Source organism: Herpailurus yagouaroundi, unplaced genomic scaffold (assembly GCF_014898765.1).
Source record: "Herpailurus yagouaroundi ecotype Mexico unplaced genomic scaffold, PumYag 186, whole genome shotgun sequence".
NCBI lineage: Eukaryota > Metazoa > Chordata > Mammalia > Carnivora > Felidae > Herpailurus > Herpailurus yagouaroundi.
Genome location: NW_024412417.1, coordinates 39865516 through 39889933, shown reverse-complemented (window position 1 = coordinate 39889933; position 24418 = coordinate 39865516). Strand labels below are relative to the sequence as shown.

Below are 24418 nucleotides of genomic sequence, written 5' to 3'. Positions count from 1 at the left end.
ATGAGTGACGTAGACAGACACGCAGTGACACCAGTATGAAGAGCAATAAGACAGAAGTGACTCGAGGTGGCCCCAGAGGCCTAAAGAAGGTATGGAGTTCCTACCTCTGCCTGGATTACAGACAGACAGACAGAAAAGCTTCCCTGGTGTCCTCTGTACTCCGTTGCACAGCGTCCTGCCCACTGGCGGAGGGCTGGTGACCATCTTTCCTCATGACTACAAGCTCCGGGAGGGCAGAGACCACTTTTATCCTCAGGGCCCGGGCAGTGCCAGCTGCAAACATTGTCCAGACAGATGCAGTGAAAGAATGTATGCGCCACGCTGAAGGGTGTTTGTGGTGACATCTGTTGTCTTGTTCTGCCTCTTATCCCTCTTCCCCTCTTTCAGTGACGCCGCCCTCAGTCTGTGGGTTTGGGGAAGGCTGTGATCTCATACCCACATCGCAGACCGTGGGGAGCACGGAGGCACGGGGCACAGCTTGGCCGATCGGATTCTCTTGTCTCCTGGGGACAGGGACGAGCTGGCCTCAGCCAGGGCTGCACTCAACCTGCTGCCAGCTCCCCCACTGCCTGGTTGTCCAGCTCCTTCTGGAAGCCTCTGACGAATCGGTGTCTTTCCAAAAGATCCTTCCTCCCAACTGCTGTCAGTCGGAATACATTTATCCTGCCTGCTAGAAAAACACATGTAATGCCCGCTTTCTTTCCTTTAAAGTTTTTAATTGAGGTGAAAGTCACGCGACATAAAATGAGCCGTTTGAAAGTTCAGAATCCAGCGGCATTTAGCGCAGTCACAGTGTTGTGCGGCCCCCACCTCGATCAAGCTCCAAAACAGTTTCAACGTCCCTCGAGTAGTCAGTCTCCATGACCCGTCCCCCAGGCCCTGGCAACAACTGGTCTGCTTTCTGTCTATGGACTTACTCCTTCTGGATATTTCATATAAATCGAATCGTACAATACACGGCGTTTTGTGTCTGGTTTCTTTCACGTCGCGTGATGTTTTTAAGGTTTGTCTACACCATAGCAGGTATCGGTACTTGTGATTATTCAGTACAGCTGAATAATATTCCCTTGTAAGCATGCGTCACTTTTGTTCCTCCGTTCATTCACTGATGGGCATTTGACCCGTTGCCGCCTTCTGGCTATTGTGCAGCCTTCTGACATACTCGTGAAGAAGGGGCATGAGTTTGGAAGCGGAGGAAAATGGGAAGGGACATTTGAAGACCAGGGAGGCACTTGCTTGAAGGGAGAAATTTTCCTAGCTGGCCTGTGCCCATTCTAATCATCCAGGCCATCGTCCGGTCCTCCACACAACGGCTACATACGGTGATCTTTTTCAAAGGTACATCAGATCACTTCGCTTTCCTGCTGAAGACACTCTATCCCGCAGTACATTCCCCTCTGCTCACTATGCCATGGCCACGGCACTGCTCTCCTTTCTGTTCCTATAATACACCAAGCCCGCCTCCACCTCAGGGCCTTTGCACCTGCCGGACTCTGGCAGAAACGCTCTTCTCCCTGAACTTCTCAAGGCCAGCTCCCTCTCATCAGGCAAATACCACCTTTGCGGGGAAGCCTGCTCAACCACTCTAGGAATGTTCTCCCCATCCACTCCCACCGCCCCCGGAAACTGAACTGTCTCATTTCCTGCCTGTTCATTTGTATACGGAGTTTATTATTTGCTTGCTGTGGTTTTGGTCTTTGATTTCCTCCTGCTCTGGCCTCTTGAATTCGCCAGAATAAAAGCTCCAAGCGGGTCAGGAATGCTTTGAATCCTCAGTGCACAGAAGACTGCTTGGAAAATAGAAAGGAATCGGTAAGTCACCGTTTAAAGGGCCGATGGCTGGACATGATCCAGCACAGAAATGGCGAGGCTTACGGTGTGGCTGGTGCAGAGAAAGAGAGCAGGAGGTCCATGGCTTCTGGTGGAAACAATGGCTGAGTCCAGATTTTCCAAGAGGCTTCTGTATACCGGGCTTAGTCTACTTTAGTTTTAGGGCTTCTTGAGATTTGATTATGTTGTGGCACTGCTGACATGGGATGTTTACTTATTATTCCTCTCTCGGAGTGGGCATAGGAACCCTAGAGGGGTGCTGCTCCTGGGAGGAGGCTTTGCCAAGGGGAGGCAGCGTGGAGGATGGGAGGACATAAAACTCTTGTCTTCTCTTTAAGTGCCGTGCGGCTTTGGACAAATCACCTAACCACTCTGAACTTCAGGTTTCTCCATCTCAGCAAAAAATGGAGAGTATTTGCAAAGAACAGCTCTGTGGCCTGCCATTATGAAACGTGGGGGTGGATTTGTAAATACTCTCGGGTCTCCCTCAGAACAACGCTGCGACGTTGAGAGTGATTATTGTTCTCATTTTACGGTTGAAGGTCCAAGAGGGTAAGTTGAGGTCAATCGGTAACCACTGGAGGAGCTGAGACTAGGGTCCCGTGTCCGGTTCCCAGTCCGGGATCTTCCCCTGCATACCTCTCCGGGCTGTTGTGATGATTCATTATAAATGATAAGCACGTGCACTGAGATTTCTCTCCCAGAGTCGTCGTATCCCTGAACCTGGCAGCAGGCTGGGTGTCCTTGCTTCTCATGGCCATTTCTGGATCTTTGTCCCGGTTGCCGTGAAACCTCTGATTTTAGAGTTCAGGCCATCAGACCGCGTCATTTGCTGCCATTTCTTGGTGCATCGACTACTGACCCCTCTTTTCTTGAAGACGTTAGCACCTCCCCGGTCGTTACTCCTTCTAGGATGACTCCTGTCAATCTTCCTGGAGATGTCAATACACACACAGCTAGCCCCTTGAATACTCGGGCCACTCGATTTCCTTCATCCTTTTTAGTTTCCTTTTTTGATGAAAACACACACTCACACAGCTTTATTGAGCTATAATTTACATCCTATAAAATTCCTTTATTTCAAGCGTACAACGCAATGATTTTTAAAAATGTTTATTATTTTTGAGAGAGTGAGAGAGAGAGAGAGAGAGAGAGTGGGGGGGAAGGGCAGAGAGAGAGGGAGACAGAGGATCCAAAGCGGGCTCTGCACGGACAGCAGCGAGCCTGATGCGCGGCTGGAACTCACGAGCTGTGAGATCGCGACCTGAGCTGAAGTCAGACGCTCAACCAACTGAGCCACCCAGGCCCCCCCCAACTCAATGATTTTAAATGAATTTATCGAGTTGGGCGACCGGCACTAGAGCCCGATTTTAAGACATTTTTGACTGCCTATTTGCCGTCACTTTTCACTCCCACCCCTTGGCTCCAGCCAAGCCCTAATTTGCTTCCCATATCCACAGATTTGCCTTTGCTAGACATTTCATATAAATGGAATCACACAACATGTGACCTTCTGGGTCTGGATTCTTCCACCTAGCATAATGTTTTCAAGGTTTCTCCATGTTGTAGCATGAATTACTGCTTCGTTTCTTTTCATTTCGTTTATTGATTCATTACAGGCATTTGCGTTGTTTCTGCTTCTTGGCCACTGTGGATAAGGCTGCTAGGAAATTCACACGCAAGTCTTTGTGGGGATAGACGTCTTCATGTCTCCTTGGTGGATACCTAGGAATGAAATTGCTAGGTCCCATGGTAAATTTATGTTTAACGTTTTAAGAAACTGCCAACTTATTTCCCAAAGGAATTTCATCATTTTATATCCCCACCAGCAGCGTGCGAAGGTTCCAGTTTCTCCCAGTTCTCACCAACACTTGGTGACGTCTATCTTTCTGATCTCAGCCGCACCCTAAAGGAGTATAGTGGTACTTACCGTCGGATGGATTTGCAGTCCCTGGTGGCTAATGTCGAGCATCCTTCATGTGTTTCTTGTCTCACTTGACCTCTCACTTCCTTTACTGCTTCTGTGCTTTTAATCTGGTCTTCCACCTTAAAACGGTCACACACTCTCACCGTCAGACCTTGGACCCTGCCGTTACTTCCTCCACTGTCTCAATTTTGAACGTTCCACTTTTTTTTTTTTTTTTTTAGACAGAGAGAGAGAGGGAAAGAGAGAGAGAGAGAGAGAGATAGAACATGCACAGGCACATGAGCAAGAGAGGGGCAGAGAGAGGGGGAAGGAGAGAATCTTAAGTGGGCTCTATGCCCAGCGTAGAGCCAGATGCGGGATTTGATCCCCCGACCATGAGATCGTGACCGGAGCTGAAATCGAGAGTTGGGTGCTCAACCGGCTGAGCCACCCAGCCACCTCTTAAACATTCCACTTTTGACCACCACTGCTATTCCAGCTCACCACCTCTTCACCTACAACAATTTTTCAATGCTACCACGTCAAATTCCGTCGGTCCTGATACCATTCCATGGTGTCTTCATTTCCGCACCTCTTCACCTTAGGTCCCATGAGCCGTCGTCACTGTCGCTCCCCCGCATGTCCCTCCACTCATTGTGCTTTCTCGGTAAACCCACAGCTCTGGTTGCATCTGAAGCTATGCCTGTTATGCAGTTTTCCACACGCCGAAGATGGCTCGCGAGCAAACACGAGGGAGGCTGTCTTTATTTTTATTTTTTTTTTTTTTTAAATTTTTTTTTCAACGTTTTATTTATTTTTGGGACAGAGAGAGACAGAGCATGAACGGGGGAGGGGCAGAGAGAGAGGGAGACACAGAATCGGAAACAGGCTCCAGGCTCTGAGCCATCAGCCCAGAGCCCGATGCGGGGCTCGAACTCACGGACCGCGAGATCGTGACCTGGCTGAAGTCGGACGCTTAACCGACTGCGCCACCCAGGCGCCCCATGGGAGGCTGTCTTTAAATGCATGACCACAACCCTCGAGGTGTGTGTGGTGATGCCTGGCAATCATCTTAGCCCGTTCTATGTATTCACTCTCCCTGTCCCCAGCCTGGCCATTTGCTACCTTATCCTTCCGCCTCGAACCCTCAAGACATCCTTTCCAAGCCATTCTTGGCTGATGTCCTTGCTTCCTATTTCGCTGAGAAAATAGAAACAGCTAAGAAGACTCAACCAGCCATTGGCACTGTGTTCATCCACCCACGGGCATCTGCTCCTACGCTCCTCCCTCCCTGTGCTGTGGCTGGAAGGTCCTTGCTGCTATCTAAGGCCGACTCATCACTCACGATTGCAGCCCGCCCCCTCCTCTCTATTTATGGAGATTCCTCCAAGAATTGCCCTCTCTTCTAGGCAGTGGCATGCCAATGTGCTATCATAACACCTGTCTTAACTAAGCCCTCTTCGGACTCCACATCCCTTATAACCGCTCCCTTTCTCCGTTGCTCTGTTCCCAGTAGCAGCAAAATTCCTCGGTAGGTTTTTCTTCCACAATTTTTTGTCCCCAAGTCTTCTCTTCCAAGTCTTCCTTGAAGCCACGCCAGTCAGGATTATAAGCCCACCGTCCACCGTAGCAGCCCCTGGCAAAGCTGCGACACCCTTCAACGATGCTTGATCTCGTGATCAAGTCTTAGGTCTCACTCAACTTGACCCATGGCAGCATTTTAAAGATTTCGTCAGTCCTTCTTTCTTGGAAGCAATTCTCTTACTTGGCTTCTCCTCCTACCCCACTGGTTTTATATCTTCCTTGCTAATTTTTCCACATTGTGCCAACTTCAAAATTCAGAGAATGCTCATGCTTAGCTCTTGGCCCTCTCCTCTAGCTACACTCACTTCTAGAGTGTTCTCATCCACGGGCATGGGTGTCAACACATCTGTAAACTAGAACCGGGCCAACTAAATCTCCAGTTCGGATCTCCGCTCCACATTCAGAGACCCGCATCACCTTCTCAAAATTTCCACCGAGCAGAAATTTGTTTTCTCGTGGTTCTGGAGGTGAGAAGTCTGAGATCAAGGTGTTGGTAGATCTGGTTCCTTCCGAGGGCTGTGAGGCAAGGGCGTGTTCTAGGCTCTTCTCCCTGGGTCCTCGCGTGGTCTTCTCTCTGTACGCACCTGTGTCCATCACGTTTGGAATAACATCCTGTCTCCTTACAAGGTCCTACCCGATTATTTGCCTCCTACCTACCCCTTAACATTTCTCTGCACATCTTCCCCATCATAGGAGCTGCCTTATTCTGTCTGTTAGCAGGCCAGCCTCTCCCCAGTCGCTCTTTTCTCTCTCCCTGGGAACAGTCTTCTCTTAGCTTTTCATGTAACTGGCTCCTTCTCATGCTCAGGACTCACCCGATATGTGACCTACTCAGATCACCCAAAGTAGCCATCCTCCAAGCTCAAACTACCACCCCATTTTTCTTTCCTAACACATATCACATGCAATCATCTTACGGAGCATTTGTTTATCTACTTGTTTACTGTACGTCTCCTTCTATGAGTATATGGCTGTGGCATAGTCAAGACCTTGTCAGTCTTGGTTACCACGCCACCCCAGCCCTAAGGGCTCAACACATGTTTGTTGAAAGAGGGGAAAAAATGAGAAAATCGGTCAATGGGATCCTGTCATGCACCACCCCCTCCCCCAGATTAGGAATCTTTACACGGACTACATGATGCTCTTGGAACAATGATTTGGACACACACACGCACGCATTCAGATAGATACAGGAGACGGAACAGGCAGGAGATCAGATTAAAAAGAGAGTTTGGAATGGATAGTGTCAGTCCTTTTTGCTTATGTAACCGGTCTTAAAAATACGACTCTTCTCCAGCTGAAACAGGAAGCTATGAATTCTAGAAGATTTGGTGGGGAAGGCCTCTCTCTGCCTTTGGACGAATGGTACCCAGCCGAGCTGTGTGACAAGGAAGGTGAGATCATCTTTAGCAGCTGCCCCCGAACTTGAAACGGGTTGATTGATATGACAAACTCTTTCCACGAAGAACATAAATCAAAGATGACTGGCAGCCAAGTAAACATTTTAGAACTAGAGTAATTAGGGATATATTAGCAATTAAAATAAACTTATTATCATTAGCAAAATTGGCAGTTGCTTGCAAATTTCCCCGGGGTCCTCATTTCAAGTGTATCCTCGTAGATTATATTAAGGCAGGATTAATGTTTTTGGAGATAGAGTTTTAATTTTTGTGGATTTCAGTTTCTCCCACCCTTGCCCATTGTTGGTAGAGCTCAGTGGTTCTCAGACAAGATCTTGGGTTTTCTGTGAGCTGCCCCCAGGTGTTCTAACACTCAAACGGAACAAAGCTGTTGTTCACCCAGTTCTCAGAGAAAATTAAATTAGTGCATACAATTTTTTAGCTTTTGCTCCTCCAATTTTTTTTTTTTTGGGGGGGAGCTCAGCACCTGCTACTACCTGTCTTCCAGGAAGGGCTAAAAAAATGACAAAACCCCCGAACTTGAAACAAACTAATAAACGAATCAGGGAAAAACTTGGTCGGCAGCCTTCCGAGATCAAGAGCCTCTTCCTCCAGTGGAAACGTGTGCTGATGGGTCCAACTCTCGGGACGGTGACGGAGGCACGACTGACCCCTGTTGGTCTAACCACTGGCTGTACCCGGGGGTCTTCCCTGGGACAAGCCATCGCCCTTCACCTTTCCTCGCGCGTGACAACAAAAACGGAGACGGGCCGAACACTTAGTGGAGGCAAACTCTTGACACGTTCTCTCTTGTAAACCTCTCTGAAACACAAGCAGGCAGGCCCTTTACTTTTCCCATTTCACAGATGAAGGAACAAGAAAGTCAAGTGAATTGTTGAATCCTCAGTGGGAGAGGAGCATACCCCGATGACTCTGCTCTGAGTAGGTGCAGATTAGTAAAAGGCCGTCCGGAAGGGTCAACTCTTACTTGTATTGAGCTAACGGAGACGGGCAGCAGTTTGGATCAAGCTAGCAAAGACAGGCAAAAAGTTTGGAGGTGTTCAGGTGCTTAGGCGAGGAGCCAAGTACACAGAGGTGGCTCTGTCGCCTGGGCAGCCTGTGTAAGTAAGCCAAAACTGAAGCCAGAGTCAATTCCTACAAATGCCTCAAGGTGACCGAGGCAGAACCTACAGACAACCCATCACAGCCAACGGGGCTTTCCCAAATAAGGCAACTGTTTAAGCTATAAGCCGATCCAATGATTTCCTTGCTTTGCTTCCAGTCTTCTCTATAAAAACTTGTCCACCAGCTCCTGGGAGGGAGGCACACCTGACCACTCAGTTTGGCACGGCCTGATTCAAACCCATGGTTGCTCAAACTCTTGACGGTTTTAGTGTACCTCACTTTATCTGTTAACAGATGGAAAACTTGCAGAGAATAATTTAATAATCATTTTACACTTGCTTTTGAGATGTGTTCTTGTACTTGCATGGAATCATCGGAGAGTCTGAGGTTTGAGGACCTCACATCTGATAATGCATATTTATTTTTATGTCGAAAAAAATTTTCATGTTTATTTGAGAGAGAGAGAGAGAGAAAAGAGTGAGCGGGAGAGGGGCAGAGAGAGGGAGTCACAGAATCCGAAGCAGGTTCCAGGCTCTGAGCTGTCAACATAGAGCCCAAAGCGGGGCTCAAACCAGGGAACCGTGAGATCATGACCTGAGCCAGAGTTGGCTGCTTAACCCACTGAGGCACCCAGGCGCCCCTATTTTTATATTTTTAGATACTTATGCATATTTTTCTTTTCTTTTCTTCTTTTCTTTTCTTTTCTTTTCTTCTCTTTTCTTTTCCTTTCCCTTTCCTTTCCTTTCCTTTCCTTTCCTTTCCTTTCCTTTCCTTTCCTTTCCTTTCATTAATTTTATATGTTGTCACGTTAGCTAACATGCAGTGTAGTCCTGGCTTCAGGAGTAGATTCCCACGATTCGTCACTTACAGACAACACCCAGTGCTCATCCCAGCAAGTGCCCTCCTCAATGCCCATCACCCATTCTCCCCACCAACCCACAGGAATAGTTAATCCTTACTGAGCGCTTCCTAAATGGCAAGTGCCCTTCTAAGAGCTTTACATACATTGTCTCAATTACTCCTAACTGTGCCTGGAAGGCACTTGATAAATATTTGCTGATGGATGGAAGAAAGGAAGCAAGCAAGCAAGCAAGCAAGTAATTGATATTATAGAGGTGCTGGTAAACTTGGGGATTTACCTGTCATGAGGATGCAATGAGGAAACTCTTCTGGTGGAATATTAATACCATTGAAATGTAACCACAGTATTTGTGACACATCATAAAAATACTAAATTATATATAATAATGAAAATAATAAGAACCAAATAGCTTTCTAGGTCGTCTCTTGAATTTATTTATTTATTTTTTTTAATTTTTTTTTTCAACGTTTATTTATTTTTGGGACAGAGAGAGACAGAGCATGAACGGGGGAGGGGCAGAGAGAGAGGGAGACACAGAATCGGAAACAGGCTCCAGGCTCTGAGCCATCAGCCCAGAGCCCGACGCGGGGCTCGAACTCCCGGACCGCGAGATCGTGCCCTGGCTGAAGCCGGACGCTTCACCGACTGCGCCACCCAGGCGCCCCGGTCGTCTCTTGAATTTATCCAACGCAAAAGAAGAAGGAGGATCATTTTGCTGTTATTGGGAATTAAAAAAGAAAAAAAACCCTTTCTGAGATTTACTTCTCCTACTTATGTACACAAAAATGTCATAGTCATTTCCCCAGGAGGCCTCACTCAATCTAGTTACGTTTCCAGGGGCCAAAGACACAAGTCTGTTTTGAATAATTATTTGCATAAATAGACACACGCCGTGACTCTAGACAACCTCATTCAGTTTGAGTAAAATAAACTCCAATTTGCCTGGAGCTGTCGCATTGTGATTTATTCCCCCATTCCCTTCCGTCAAGGACTGTAACAATCACAGCACATCGTACACCTGTCCTATGTGCCCCATGGGTCCTTTGTTCCTAAGAGACAGAGTGACTGTGATGTTGGGCTGAGGGAGGACACATCAAAACCACCCTGGCCTGGCCCATGACAAATCATGAAGTAGATATTCCTGTTTCTCTGCTTTATCATCTGAGGCTCTTCTCCTTTCCACCAGAGTGGAGAACAATCCGTCAAGACCTTGCTCCCCAAAGGAGCTCCTATCCTAGATTTTGGGGAAAAGGTATTAAGCCAAGGACGTGTCCAATGACCCAAAGAATGGGACACCCTTCCTGGATAACCTGATAGATCCCCTTAAAACACGGACACTTCCGTGGTGATCCTATTTAAGTCACGAGATGTGTGCATCCAGGGTGCCACGCTCTTAAAGAGACTGGCTCACTGACTTGCTCATTAAATCGTTCAACAAAGATTTGTTGGGCACCTAGTGAGTATCAGGAGTTGTGCTGAGAGGTAGGATTCGGAGATGAAAAATAAACTCCCTCCTGCCCTCAAAAGTGATGCAGGAGAGAATTCAGTTTGGGGCATAAAATTCTGGTAATATAATCTCCTTGGGCCTCAGTTTCCTTATTGACAATATGTAGATGGTAACACTTTCTACCTCGAAGAGTTAATGTAAGAATTAGCTAACACTTTCAAAACACTGGACCATGTTGAGCACAGCTCCGTTGTTCGTTTACTTGCATCTAAATGGATAGAAGATCCCTGCTCCATAGATATTAAGTTTCATAGGTAACAGACTTTAAGTTTCATAGGAAAATTTCCAGGCCCTTTTGACCCCCACAGGTTTAAGAGTGAGTCCGTCTGAGCGTGAGGATGAAAGTTCAGAGCCAACATATCAGATATCTGGGTTGCAACTGGTCTTGAGAACTTTCTAGAGTCCTAGGATATCTCCCTCTTGTCTCTTGTGACCCAGAGGCCAAGGTCCTTTCTACTGGTCCCGACTTCATGCCTCTGTCATCTCAGAAACCACCCTTCTACCTGGTTTATCCCCCGGGACCAGCTCCCCGCCAGAAATAGCCCTTTTTTAGCCTTGATGAACCTCTCGCTGTCACTTGGGCATAGGCCCGTTTGCTAACCTCGCCTGTGGCTGATGGCATGTCACGTCCTCCGTGAGCAACCAGACGCCAGCTCACAGACCCCTCTCTTGGTGGCACAGCCATATGTTGCCTGTATGGTCAGCTCCACACACAAATGGGGGAAGCATTAGCTCAAGAACGTGGAGTCATCTGCCTAACGCCACGCGGGAGCAGATCTGTGGATCTGAACCAGGTCTCCGAGGCCAGAGCTCATGCTCCTTGCCCGGCAACGTGCTGCTTCCAAAACATAGTGAAACGACAAGAACCAGGCTTTTGGGCAGGATCAGTGGATGTCACCTAAATTGATAGTTGGAGTGTTTTGGGAGTCTCCTTGGAGCTCCAAATGGTTCTCCCACTGTGGGGACATAGTGCCTGAGATCCCACCATTCTGTTCTAGTTGAGCTGGCATTCACGGCCTCCATCACCCTTCATCTGATCACCCCATGCGATTGTGCCCATAGCCAAACTGACTGGCTTTCCAGCCCCTCCTGCCCTCCACCCTCCTGGCTCCTGTCTCTCTGCCTCCCTTCACGTTCTTGTCGCCACTTGGCAAACCCTAATACTCGGCAACAGTGAATGCTTAACAGGTTCCTGCTGAAAGAACACATTTCTTTACGCTCCACGTTACTCTATGAATCTTCTTTCATAATGTAAACATCACATACATTTCAAGATGAGACCACGGACTCTGTACTATTTACTAAGATTGGGATGGAAGAAGTTTGTAAACAATATTTTACACATACTTTCTCTCTCTCTCTCTCTTTGCAAAGGGACAGAGGGTAATAATTACTTTGTAATGATAATATAGGCAAAACAAAACCATAAAACTCCTCGAAGAAAATGTCCGGAGTACGTTCCTTGACATCAGTATAGTGAAGATTTTTTAGGCAGGGGGGAGAATCTGACAACAAAAGCAAAAGAAACCAAAACAGAAATAAACATGTGGGACTACATCAAGCAAAATGAAAAGGCAACCTATGGAATGGGAGAAAATATTTGCAAATTATGTATCTGACAAAAGGTTAATAGACAAAAATGTCAAGAACTCAGGCAACTCAATAGCCAATTTTTTATTTAAAAATGGACAGAACATCTGCATCAATGTTTTTTCGAAGAAGGCGTACACATGGCCACCAGGCACATGACAAGTTGCTCATCGGGAAGATGCAAATCAAAACCACAGTGAGGTATTACTTCACACCTGTTATAATGGCCATTCTCGAAAAGACAAGCATTAACATGGGTTGGTGAGGATGGGGAGAAAAAAACTCTCTTGCACTATTGGTGGTAAAGTAAATCGGTGGGTGGCCACTGTGGAAAACATTAAGGAGGTTCCTTAAAAAATTAAAAATCGAACTTACCGTATGATCCAGAATTCCACTCCTGGGTATTTATTTGATGAAAATGAGAACACTAATTCAAAAAGATACCTGCACTCCCGTGTTCTTGCAGGATGATTTATAATACACAAGACGTGAAAGCAACCTAAGCGTCCATCAGAAAATGAATGGATAGGGGCGCCTGGGTGGTTCAGTTGGTTAAGTGTCTGACTTTGGCTCAGGTCACGATCTCTCAATCTCTCAGTCTGTGAGTTTGAGCCCCGTGTCGGGCTCTGTGCTGACAGCTCCTCGCCTGGAGCCTGCTTCAGATTCTGTGTCTCCCTCGCTCTCTGCCCCTCCCCTGCTCGTGCTCTCTCTTTTAGATATGAATAAATGTTAAAAAATTTTTTTAAAAAATGAATGGATAAATAAAATGTGGTTATACATATATATGAAATACTTCTCAGTCATAAAAAGATTATATGTGTGTGTGTATATATATATAGTGTATATATATATAGTATATATATAGTATATATATATATATATATATATATATATATATATATATATATTTCAGTCGTTAAAAGAAGGAAATCTTGTCATTTGTTACAACCTGGATGACCCTTGAGGGTATTACATCAAGTGAAATAAGTCAGGCAGAGAAAGACAAATACTCTAGGATCTCACTTATATGCAGAATCTAAAAACAAACAAATGAACTCAGAGATACAAAGAATAAATCAGTTCTGGTTGCCAGAGGCTGGGGGGGGGGGCGGAACAAAATAAGTGAAAGTGGTAATAAACAAACAAACAAACAAACAACTTTGTCATCCCTTAAAGCGCTGACATATGAACATATGAAGCTAACCGAGGATGAATTACTGATGTCCTTCCTAGTCCAGAATTGGGTAAAGCGAATTGGGCACTTTGGGGAGGGGTCTGGGGAAATGCGAGAGGAGTAACGGGAATTCCAGGAGATGCAATTTCTATTTTTGGCAGCCACAAAGTGGTGGGTGGGTAGGGAAAGTTGCTGAGGGTGGTGTTTTTAGAAAACCTGTTAGCAGGAGATCGGTGTTGGGCTGTGACTAAGGAGATGAAATTCAAAGAGGACAACTACCCTTTACAGGGAGGCTGTTTTTAAAACGTGTCTTTCCTTTACGCAAATCATCTCTTTAAAAACCTCCACCAGGATCCCTTGAAGTTATTTATTATCCCGCATCTTACAGATGAGAAGTTTAAGCCCGCCCCGCCGGCGAGGGCAGTGGGGGCGCCATCCTGACCCCCTTGGCTCAGGAGCGCGTTAACTCCCCAGAGAGGAGAAAGTGGAGGGCGGGCTGGGAGGCACGCCTGGGACGCGGATCCACCTGAAAGCGAGCGTCCGTGGTTCTCCTTAGACCGTCCAGACGATCCGGGGAAAGGGGAGCCGTCCGGGGAAGGCGGGGTGGGGACGGGGAAGAGGACGGGGTGCGGGGAGGGGCCAGCGCTCGTAGCGGAGTCTCTGCTCCCTGCTTCTCGCGAGCTCGGGAAACGCGGCGGCGCCGGGCCCAGTGCGGCCGCCGTAGAGTCCTCGTTGCCATGGCTCCTGAGGCCCGCTGTGGACGCGCGGAGGCGTGACTGAGAAGCGTGTACGCAGTCCTAAGAGTCCGAGCTTCTTCCCGGGCCCGCGAACCCGAGAGGCGCCATGGGCCGGAGTAAGCGTCCCCTCCTTCCTGACGCCCTCGACCGTCCCCCTTCCGGGCATCGTCCCACGTCCCAGGGGACCCGGGCCGCCGCCGCCCCTTCCCGCCCGCGCACCCAGGCCCAACCCTGCGCTCCTCAGGTCCGGCTGGGCCAGCCCCTCCGCCGACCCGGCGGGCAACCGTGCCTCCGCGGGGCTCAGGTTCCTCGTCCATAAAATGCGGTGGGCGAGAAAGGCGGGGGCTTCGTGAGAGGGGGTGGTGGAAGGTCCAGGGCTTGGCGTCAGACACATCCGGTTCGGGGCCCAAGCGCCTCCTTGCTCGCCGGTGGTCCCGGGCTAGTCACTGTCTCAGGGCTGCAGCGTCCACACTGTTCCATTAGGCATCGTACCCGGGGGTGGAGGGAACCGAAGCTGGCGCCCGCCTCCTCCACCTGGCAGCCTTGAGACCTCGAGCGAGTGACTTCACCCATGTGGGCCTAAGCCCCAACTCCAAAACGAAGGCAGTAATAGAACCGTTTTACCAACTTGGCTAAGTGTTGCTAAGTGTTTAAAAATACACCCGCAGAATGTGCAACGTGAGGGGATTAACATCTTTATTTGCCCGCGAACACCATCTTCGACTCTCCTCTCCTTTATGACAATTTTGTACAGTTCAGCCTAATTGCTCACTTCTGGTGGAAGTGTCATAGTGAATATTTTTAAATCAAGAGACTGTGCTTGATGATGAGGTTTCTTCCGTGCAAGAGCTTACAGCCTGGTGGTGGAGAGGGTGGGTGATTTGTGAATAGGAAAAGCCCCAATCCTAAACCAGTTGGTATTTGTTCTCACACTCCTTTCTAAACAGTAGACAAAAAAATTAGACCAACGTTGGTAAAAATTAAACGCAAACTTTGTCTCCCACCCGTGTAATCCTTAGCTATTACAAAAGGAAAACAAAAACCTTTGTACACACACAGACTGTGTGTGACTATTTATAGCAACTGCTTTCATAGTAGCTAAAAAATGGAAACAACCCAAATATTCTTCAACATGTGTTAATGAATTGGTCGCGGGCATGATTCCATTTATTACCCGGCCCCCACAGGTCCCCACTGTGGTAAGGCAATGCTTTGTTGTTTCCAGATGTTAATGGCAGCTCAAACCTGGAGCCCCCAAGCGTCCCAGTGATTTGGTATTCCCCCTTCCCCAGGGTATTGTCACTCAAGTAAATGGCCAGCAGGCCTTTTGGAAAGGATTTGCATGAATCCTTACCAACTATTCTTGGGGACTCAGCCTCTCTTTTAACAATCTTTTTTTTTTTTTTTTTCAACGTTTCTTTATTTTTGGGACAGAGAGAGACAGAGCATGAACGGGGGAGGGGCAGAGAGAGAGGGACACACAGAATCGGAAACAGGCTCCAGGCTCTGAGCCATCAGCCCAGAGCCCGACGCGGGGCTCGAACTCACGGACCGCGAGATCGTGACCTGGCTGAAGTCAGACGCTTAACCGACTGCGCCACCCAGGCGCCCCTCAGCCTCTCTTTTAGACAACATGTGGTCAAATAAAATACAGGACACCCAGTATTTTTATTCGCTAAATCTGGCAACCCTCGTTTCAGGTCCCAAAACTCACTAAGGCCTGGAGACTGGCAAGAAATTGTGAATTTTTATTGAGGCAACTGTCCTTCGTTTTCTGGTCATCAGTCCTTGCTGTCTTTTGATTGCACAGATTGAGTAGTACCTTTGTTGGCTGAGCATCTATTTTGTCCTTAGGAATGTCATATTCTATTCACCATCTCCATTGCCCTCCGTGGATGTAGACCACTGGCCCCACTCCAACCTTGTCCCTCATTAGAACATCTATCCACCTAGCTTCTAAAGTTAAGTGTTGTTACTGACCTTCATTGTTTTAGGAGTCTGTCATCCCAGTTTCTATCAGTTAACCCAGGTCTTTAAAAGCATCTCTTGGGGCTCCTGGGTGGCGCAGTCGGTTAAGCGTCCGACTTCAGCCAGGTCACGATCTCACGGTCCGGGAGTTCGAGCCCCGCGTCAGGCTCTGGGCTGATGGCTCAGAGCCTGGAGCCTGTTTCTGATTCTGTGTCTCCCTCTCTCTCTGCCCCTCCCCCGTTCATGCTCTATCTCTCTCTGTCCCAAAAATAAAGAAACGTTGAAAAAAAAATTTAAAAAAATAAAAAAATAAAAAAAAATAAAAGCATCTCTTGTGGTCAGCCTTGGCCTTGTATTTGTCTAGTTTTGGGCTCAGGGTATGCTGGCTTTGTAGAATTATCTTAGCAAGCATTCTTAAATTTTCTTAAGTTCTTAAATTTTTGTACATTTTATAGAAGTGTTTTTGTACACTGGGTATTATTTTTTCTTAAATGTTTGGTAGAATTCATCAGTGAAGATGCCTGTGCTATGGTTTTCTTTGTGGAAAGGTTTGAACTACATATTCAACTACTGTGGTACATGCAGGGCTGTTTGATTTATCTATGTCTTGCTGCGTGAGCTTTGGTAGTTTGTGTCTTTTAAGAAATTTTCCCTTTTAATGTAAGTTCTCGAATTTATTAGCATAGTTATTTAGATTACTCTCTTATTAGCCTTTTAATCCTGTATAATCTAATGTCATGCTTTCCTTGCTAATAATGGAAATTTATGTCTTCTCTCTCTTTACTGATCAGTCTGGCTAGATGTTTACCGATTTTATTTTTTTTTATGTATTTTTATTGACTTTTTCCATTGTTTTTGTTTCTATTTCACTGATTTTTGGCCTAATCTTTTTTTTTTTTTTTGTTTCCTTTCTTCTGCTTAGTTTGGGTTCAATTTATTCTTTTTCTAGCTTCTTAAGGAGGAAGCTAATGTTTGAGACCTCTTTCCTTTCTTACTATAGGCATTAGTGCTGTTAATTTTCTCCAACTTATGTTTTAGCCATATCACACACATTTTGATATGCCTTTTAAAAAATATATTTATTTATTTTTCAGAGAGACAGAGAGACAGAGTGCAAGTGGGAGAGGAACATAGGGAGAGGGAGACATAGAATCTAAAGCAGGTTCCAGGCTGTGAGCTGTTAGCACAGACCCCGACGTAGGGCTTGAACTCACGAACTCTGAGTTCATGACCTGAGCCGACCAAGACACCCAGGCGTCCCACCTTTTTTTTGTTCTGTTCAAGACACTTTCTGACTTCCCTTTGGATTTCCTGATGTTCAGTGTTTGGGGTGTGTGTGTGTGTGTGTGTGTGTGTGTGTGTGTGTGTGTGTGTTTTCATATATTTCTTTCCTGGATTTTCCTGTCCCTATGACTCCATCATGTCTGGAACATGAAGTTCCTGCTCCTCTTATGATATAGTCCTGGTCCTTGTTCTCTGGCCTCTCTACCCTCTGGTTTTAGGAAGCAAACCTCTTTATACGCTGCCAGTGTGCTACTCTGGCTTTTTTTAACTGTCCAATGAATCACGTCCAGCCTTTCCTTTCCAACAGTGTCCACAACAGCAGCCACCCAATATAGCTGTCCTTTGAGTTATAGTGTCCCCTGTATTTCTCTATTGCCCAGTGTGTAACGTCACACTTACTGGTGCGATCTCTTCCATGACTATCCTCTTCGCTATACGTTGAATGTTTGTGTCCCCCCCCCCCCCCAAATTCATATCCTCAATGTGATGGTATTAGGAGGTGGGTCATGAGCAGGGAGCCCTCATAATTGGGATTATTGCCCTTATGAAAGAGGCCCCAGAGACCTGACTTGCTCCTTCCACCGTGTGAGATTACCATCAGTGGGGAAGCCGGCTGTCCCCAGACACTAGATCTGCCGGTGCTGTGACCTTGGACTTCCAGCCTCCAGAACTGTGAGAAATAAATGTTTCTAGTTTATAATCCACCTGCTTTATGGCACTTGTGTTATAGTCTTCCAAATGGGTTGACACTGTAGTGCAAGTGTTGAACGTCCCCCAGCTGCCTTATGCCCAACACCATCTGTGCCCCACCTACCACCAGTAATGGTGTCCTCATTGCCACTCGGGCAGCCGACTCTGACTCCGGAGGCCCGTCGTGGCTAGTGTCTGCCTTCATGTATCACTTCTGATATCAGCCCTTCCAGGTTGGGTTGGCTGGAAGGCAGACTCTTCGATGCAGATTAGTGTGTAGGAGGTTCACTCGGGAACGTTACTGGAGCGGGTAGGGAAGGAGGCAAGACTGGGCGGGGAAGGACGTTGGGCTATGATGCATTTTAACAAAGGCCTTACCCACAAACCCACCCAGATACTTGGAGGTCTAAACTGGAAATGGACATTCTGATTTTCCCAAGCTCGGGTGAGAGGGCTGGGCCCTTATGGCCCCTCATCTAGCCAGTCGTTGGATATGGGCTTTCCTGGGAAGGGGCGTGGCATTGGTCGGGGTGTCATTTCAGCGGAGTGACTTATGAAGAAAGTGGGCAGCCTGAGGGCAGTCCACTGGCACCACTCCCAGCAGCTGGAGGAACTGATCCTTCAGTTTGGAAGGAGGGATCTGGGAAGTGCAACATAGTGTCCGTTGTAGCCTGAGCGCCCTTCCTCATCTGTTTATCTTGCAAATACCTACTCACGTTTCAACACTCAGCCCAGGCTTCTTCTCCATGATGCCTCTTTTGACGTCCCTCCTGTCACTCAGTAGCCCTGCTCCCCCCTTTCTCTGTCCTCCCTGTTCCCTCTGTACACTTCTGTCACTGCCCCATGGCATTTCACCATGGTCTTTACTAGCATTCTCCGTGTGAATAGACGCTAGAGGGTATCGTTGCGTTAGGTCGTGTGGCTAGCGTTGCACGTTCTGATGACCTCGAGTCAGTAAAAAAAGGCAGAGCAAATGAGCAATCCTGTTTTGAAAAGTGTCCATTGGAAACCATACAAGAAAGAACAGTTTAGATGCTACAAGAGGTGACCTTCTCCTGTTTGTGACCCCTTCGTCTCTTGTTAAGTCATAAATGTATCTGCTGCGTCTTCCGAGATGTTTAAACATTCTGCAAAACCTGCTAGGAACACAGATTATTGACTTTATTCTAATCTAGTGAGGAATCGAGGGCTGTTCACAAAATACGATATAAAGCCCGAAGGAATGAACACTAAGTTGGCGGCTTTGGAAGCTTCTAGAACTTTGCTCAAGCCACTGAAAAATCTTGGTAGAAACGGCAGCCTGACAACTTCCGGGACTCCAGAAACCTTCTCCTTCTGCCCTTTGCCCCGCCCCCACCCCACAAAGTCATTTTATTGCCCTCCCTGGAGTTGTTGAGAACCCTGTCATTGTAAGGAATCGAAAAGAAGCCTGGGCTGGCCGGTGAGTTTCCCTTAAACCCTCGGAATCCTTAGCAGCATTCTGCTAGTGAGAGAAGTACGAATCCGTGGTTACGCTGTCAGTGGTTTTACCCGCCACGACGGCTCCAGCCATATCTTGGTTAGCACCCCCCGTGGGCGAGACACTTCCCAGAATCCATTCAAGTCCTGCGTTTTGCTCTGCGAATTTTTCCAAAATCAGGACGTGAAAGCACACTGTTTCTCATCCGCTACCCGGGAATGTTCTCCCTCCACTGTGTGGTGGGCATCGCCCACGCCATCTCTCTCGAAATAGCGTTATGACGACCCACTGAGACTTCCAAAACAGTTTTAAATCCCTGGAATGACTTCGTGTAAGTGCAGTGCTGTCGTATTCAGCGTAGGGCTTCCCAAAGGTGAACCGTGCTCCCGGGAGCTCGAGCACGTTTGGTGTGAATTACACGGTGCCTGGAACCGCAGAATGCTTTCCTGTCGTGAGGCGCGGAACACTGTTGTCGCCATCCACCGCGTGGACGCTCTTGCACATTTCTTCCTGGGGACGCTGGTTTCCTCACTGACGTTTGCCGTTGCAGGCGGGCAGTGCCGCGTAACAGCAGTTTCCTGAGCGCCATAAAACGGTGTGCCACGCGTCAGCTTGCTTAATATGGAAGAGCCCAGAAGTAGGCCGCTGGGAGATCTTGCCTTCCTCTGTGATTCTCCATTTTCTTTTCATCTGTCCTAATTGTCTGTAATTGTTGCTGTTGGGCAGGCGTCCCTGGGGTGCCAGATCAGCTGTGGGTCCCTCCTGTGTGTGCATGCACACACCAATTAGTGATTATGCTAAGGGCCGGGGCTCCTCTCCCCCCATTCCTTTTGACTAATGGTGACTTTTATCATCTTAATTGTTGCGGCTAGGAGATACGGATCAACATAATTCCTTCCTAATATCTACATGCCTCTGAAAGGGAGGGTTTGGCAATCGCATGGAAGTGATCAAATTCACACATGCAATAGCATAATGAAAAGGGTTTCTGAATTTTAGGAAGGTGTAGCCAGGGAACGTAGGAAGGATATTTGGTGTCCGTAGAGGAAGCTGCTGGCCTTTAGGGTCGGACAAATCGGAAAAGTCTTTAAGACTGTAGAGCTGGAGAGGCCTGAGATACCTTTAGTGTTTCTGAGACCCAGGAAGCCCCCGGGGGGCTGCGCAGATGCTGATGTTAGCTTTTGCAGGCCAGAGACGGTGATGCTTAACAAGGTGTTTTCAGAATTCCCCTGAACACATTCGACTTAACCGTACTTACCGATGACGGCTTCTGTGGGATTCGAGTTGGGTTTATATCTTCAATATGAATAACCCACTAAGCCTTCAGGGGCAACTGGGGACCCAGGGAAAGACTATAACAAGGCCCATGTATCAAGTTATAATCAAACTGCCGCATAAAATGCATTTTCCACTCTTGACAAGGAGACCTTTATAACGACCCAGAAGGCTACATTTAATACGTTTCTCAAACCCCTTGGGATCTGTGCCAGAGCTGGGGGGGCAGGGCTGGGGAGAGCTGGCTCCCCGGCCATCCCTCCCTTCTCTTCCCATCTCTGGCCCTATCCTGGCCCCTCAAGCCCACGTATGAAGGTGGATACTCAGCCTGCATATCCGTCCACATCTCAGCAAACAGCTGCTCCTTGGACACTTTGGGATGCGTACCTGATGGTGTGGTCTGGGATGGACCTGGAGAAGTGGCCAGCGTCGAGCTTGGAGGCAGGCCTGGGGCCCCTTGGGCAGAGAATTCTGTTGTTCCTCCACCTGGGACGTGTTCTAGACGGAAGGGCATGGGCTCCGGATGGGCACATCCTCCTGGCCCCGTGGACTCCAGGTCTGATGGCGGCAAGGCCTCCAAAAACCCGGCCCCCTGCTCCATGGATTGGTGTAGTTAAGGTTACACATACCCTCCTGGTCGTTGAGGGTCTTACCCGTAGTAGCGAATAATTCCCACATTTCACTGAATTCGCTGAAATAACATTGGTTGTGCCGTCCCAACCCCTTCATCCCTGTTGCATCGTTGCTAAGACAATTCTTACAGATAATTACAGAGGCAGGTAATACGTTTGACTTCACGCAACAGCTTTGCTGTGTCCTCAACTTGCTGTACCCGTCCATCCACTGTCAGTTGACCGAAGCTAGCAGAGCCAACTCTGGGAGTGGGATGTGTGGAGACTAGTTTTCCTGCCCTTCTGTTAGAGGTTTGGTTTCCGGAAAGCTGTTTTCTGTTTACACTGGTTTGCGTACTAGCCGTGGCATCCAGAGGCAGCAGAGTGCAGCAGGCAGCAGGGACCCCGGGGGGCCAGGACTGGCTAGAACTCCCTGTTAGCCCCTTTGCCTGCCATTTGGGCCCGCTTCTCCCCGGGACCCGGCTGGGGGTCTGTTAGCCACCTCTGCCTGCTAGTTGAGCCAAAACGTAGAACAGCAGGACGTGCCCCGTGCATGGTGTTTTAATCTCCAGACCTTCACGTTTCCCCTGACTTCCAAAGAACTGTCTTTGCAAGCAACCCCATCTCCTACCACCAGAAATAGCAGGGGTTCAGCCTCCTGCACACAGATGATCGAGTTCGTAGCTGTATTCGCTGTTTTTTTTTTTTTTTTTTTTTTTTTGACGTTTATCTATTATTGAGAGAGAGAGAGAGACAGAGCATGAGCATGGGAGGGGCAGAGAGAGAGGGAGACACAGAATCTGAAGCAGGCTCCAGGCTCCGAGCTGTCGGCACAGAGCCTGATGCGGAGCTTGACGAACCGTGAGATCATGACCTGAGCTGAGGTTGGACGCTGAACCGACTGAGCCATCCGGGCACCCCCTCCCCCACTCCTTTTTTTTTTTTTTAACAAAAGGGCAAGTCCACCTTTAAGAGTGTGGCGTGGACGTTGGCAGCCGAGGGTGCTGTGAAGAACTCTGTCTCGGCTAGAGGAGCCTGTAGAGGTCCAAGACCCTGGGCAAGTTATTGAACCTCTCTGTGCGTCAATTCCTCATCTGCCCCCTATACGTACTCGTATGTTAATACATGCAAAGCACTTAGGACAGTGCCTGGCACTTGTATGTGGCAACAAATGAATCTTTGTTGTCTCTTGGGCTGGACATGTAGCATTCCACTGTCCACCTAAAAGGCGGGACATTAAAATGGATTAATGATCTTTTTAATAGCGCTGGAAAACATAGGGTTTCTCCGTTGTCATCACGTCTTTAACTTGGGTGTGTCTTAGGAAGGGGATTCCCGTCTTGCTCTTGGCTCCAACTGTGGACCAGAGAATTGTCCCCATTCCCTCGGTGCCCCGTGGCAGGCCCGCGCCCCCCCCCCCCCCAGTGCCGCATAGCACTCTGGTCAGAGGGGCAGGGACTCTTACTACCCCCCCTCCCGTGAGCGGCTCCTTTCATTCCTCCTGGAAACAGAGCTCAGGGTAGCTGCTCTACAAGATTGCAGTGCAAAATCTAGCGTGCTCCTCCTCCCTCTCCAGCTCGAGTTCAATTAATCAATGTCGGTTGAATGGACAGACCTTTCCTTACTGAACGCTGGGAGCTGCTTACACGTTTTTGGCCCCCTGGTGGCCAGACTGTGCCACTTAGTCGCAAGTTGCCCTGTCGTGGTCTCCTTAGCGGGTCTCGTCCAGTTTGGCATGATAGCACCACAGGATGTCATGTCAACATATGCCATAGCAACACTCTCATGGTCATTACCCACCAACTCTGTCTCCATCCCTAGAGGAAAATGTAGGTAGACCTTGTGCAAAAAAGGCAAAATCTCTCTGACTCACCATGGTGTCACCAGACAAGGCAATACTTGTCTGTTCTCTTCCCCTTTGAAAATCACTCGGGCCTGGGGGATTGACATTTAACTGGGAAGAAAATCCAACGCATTCGTCATGTCATAACCTGACGATGAACATAGGGACGGAGACGTAACACATAACAAATTTTCTTTCAGTCACAGAAGATCTTATTAGACGGAACTCCGAGCACAATGACTGTGTCATTTTTTCCCTGGAGGAGCTCTCTTTGCATCAGCAAGAAATAGAAAGACTAGAGCATATTGACAAATGGTGCCGGGACTTAAAAATCCTCTATCTTCAAAATAATCTCATTGGAAAAATTGGTAAGCGTTCAGGATTTGTTCTCATGGTTTCTTTGACGTTTTGAGTGGGGAAACCTGGGGAAGTTGCAGGGTGATTCTTAGAAGAAGACGACACGGGTGACAAAGAACCACCCGGGCAAACAGACACGGCCAGCTCTCGGGAGCCTGCTTGGACCTTTCTCTGAGCTCCCACGCTGCTCAGTCCCCTTGCCTGAGGCTCTCCAGGGACGCCATTGAGGATTTGCGATGTTCAGGCATGTTTGTCGACCTGCCCGTTTGTAGCCAGGGTTTGGTAAAAGTTTGAAAGAAGGAAAATAGAATCCAGGCATTTGTCCTGGTTTCACACCGCTCCGTGGAACAGAAAGGGTTGCATGGGAGTTGAGTAAACCCTCGTCAGATTCCCTGGGGTGGCTGGTTCTGCCATGGTTACATACAGAGCTCGTGTCTGGGCGAGGCCGTGTGCTCCGTATTGGGTCTCGAGAGGGTTCCACACCCACACCCCTGTTTACTGCTCCAGTTAGGAATGAAGTGACGGGGAGACGGATCAGAATGTCAGCATCGTAACTGACAAAACCTTTTGGAGAAGGTGGCCTAGACTCGCCGCCACGGGGGCTTCCTAAAAACGCCCTCAGGTTAAATGTGTCCACCCGGTCACATGCAGGCTGGGCAACCAGAGGCTGGCAGGCCCCCTGCGTATGGCAGTAGGGGGACAGGAGCGCGTCCTCTCTGCTGGTGGGAGGAGCCCAGAAGCCAGGACAGAGGGGGACCGGGCATTGCCCGGCTCCTTCTCCCAGTTCATCCATCGGATGGGTGGGCCCTCCTCACGGTCCCAGGGGGAAGAATGAGTTAAGGGGCAGGGAGAAGGGAGACCTGCCAGGTGGAAACAGGAGTGTTCCCACACTCAGGAGAGCGCAGGCCCTGATGGGCTTGATCCCTGCCTCGGCCACCTTGAAACTGTGTGAAGGGGACACCCGGGTGGCTCAGTCGGTCGAGCGCCCGACTTCAGCTCAGGTCGTGATCTCAGGGCTCGTGAGTTCAAGCCCCGCGTCGGGCTCACTGCTGTCCGCACAGACAGCACAGACTGTCCCTCCCCTGCTCGTGCTCTCTCTCTCAAAAAGGAAAAGGGGGGAAAAAAAACCTGTGTGAAATCAGGTGAGTCTGTTAACTTAGTCTTGCCGTGTCTACACCAGGGACTGCGTGAAACAACGCACTTACTTCTTGAGCTC

General features: G+C 48.4%; 1 protein-coding gene across 3 annotated transcripts in view; it reads left to right on the top strand.

Moving 5' to 3' along the window:
- Positions 1-13697: 13697 nt before the first annotated feature.
- Positions 13698-24418, top strand: part of DNAAF11 (dynein axonemal assembly factor 11) — a 77489-nt gene continuing 66768 nt past the window's right edge. For 2 of the 3 annotated variants that reach the window (XM_040494449.1, XM_040494451.1), the window contains exons 1-2: positions 13698-13831; positions 23046-23213. In XM_040494449.1, coding sequence (XP_040350383.1) covers positions 13822-13831; positions 23046-23213 — 178 coding nt within the window. In that variant the 5' untranslated portion in view covers positions 13698-13821. The remainder of the gene's footprint in view (positions 13832-23045; positions 23214-24418) is intronic. The other variant, XM_040494450.1, reaches the window with a different exon arrangement.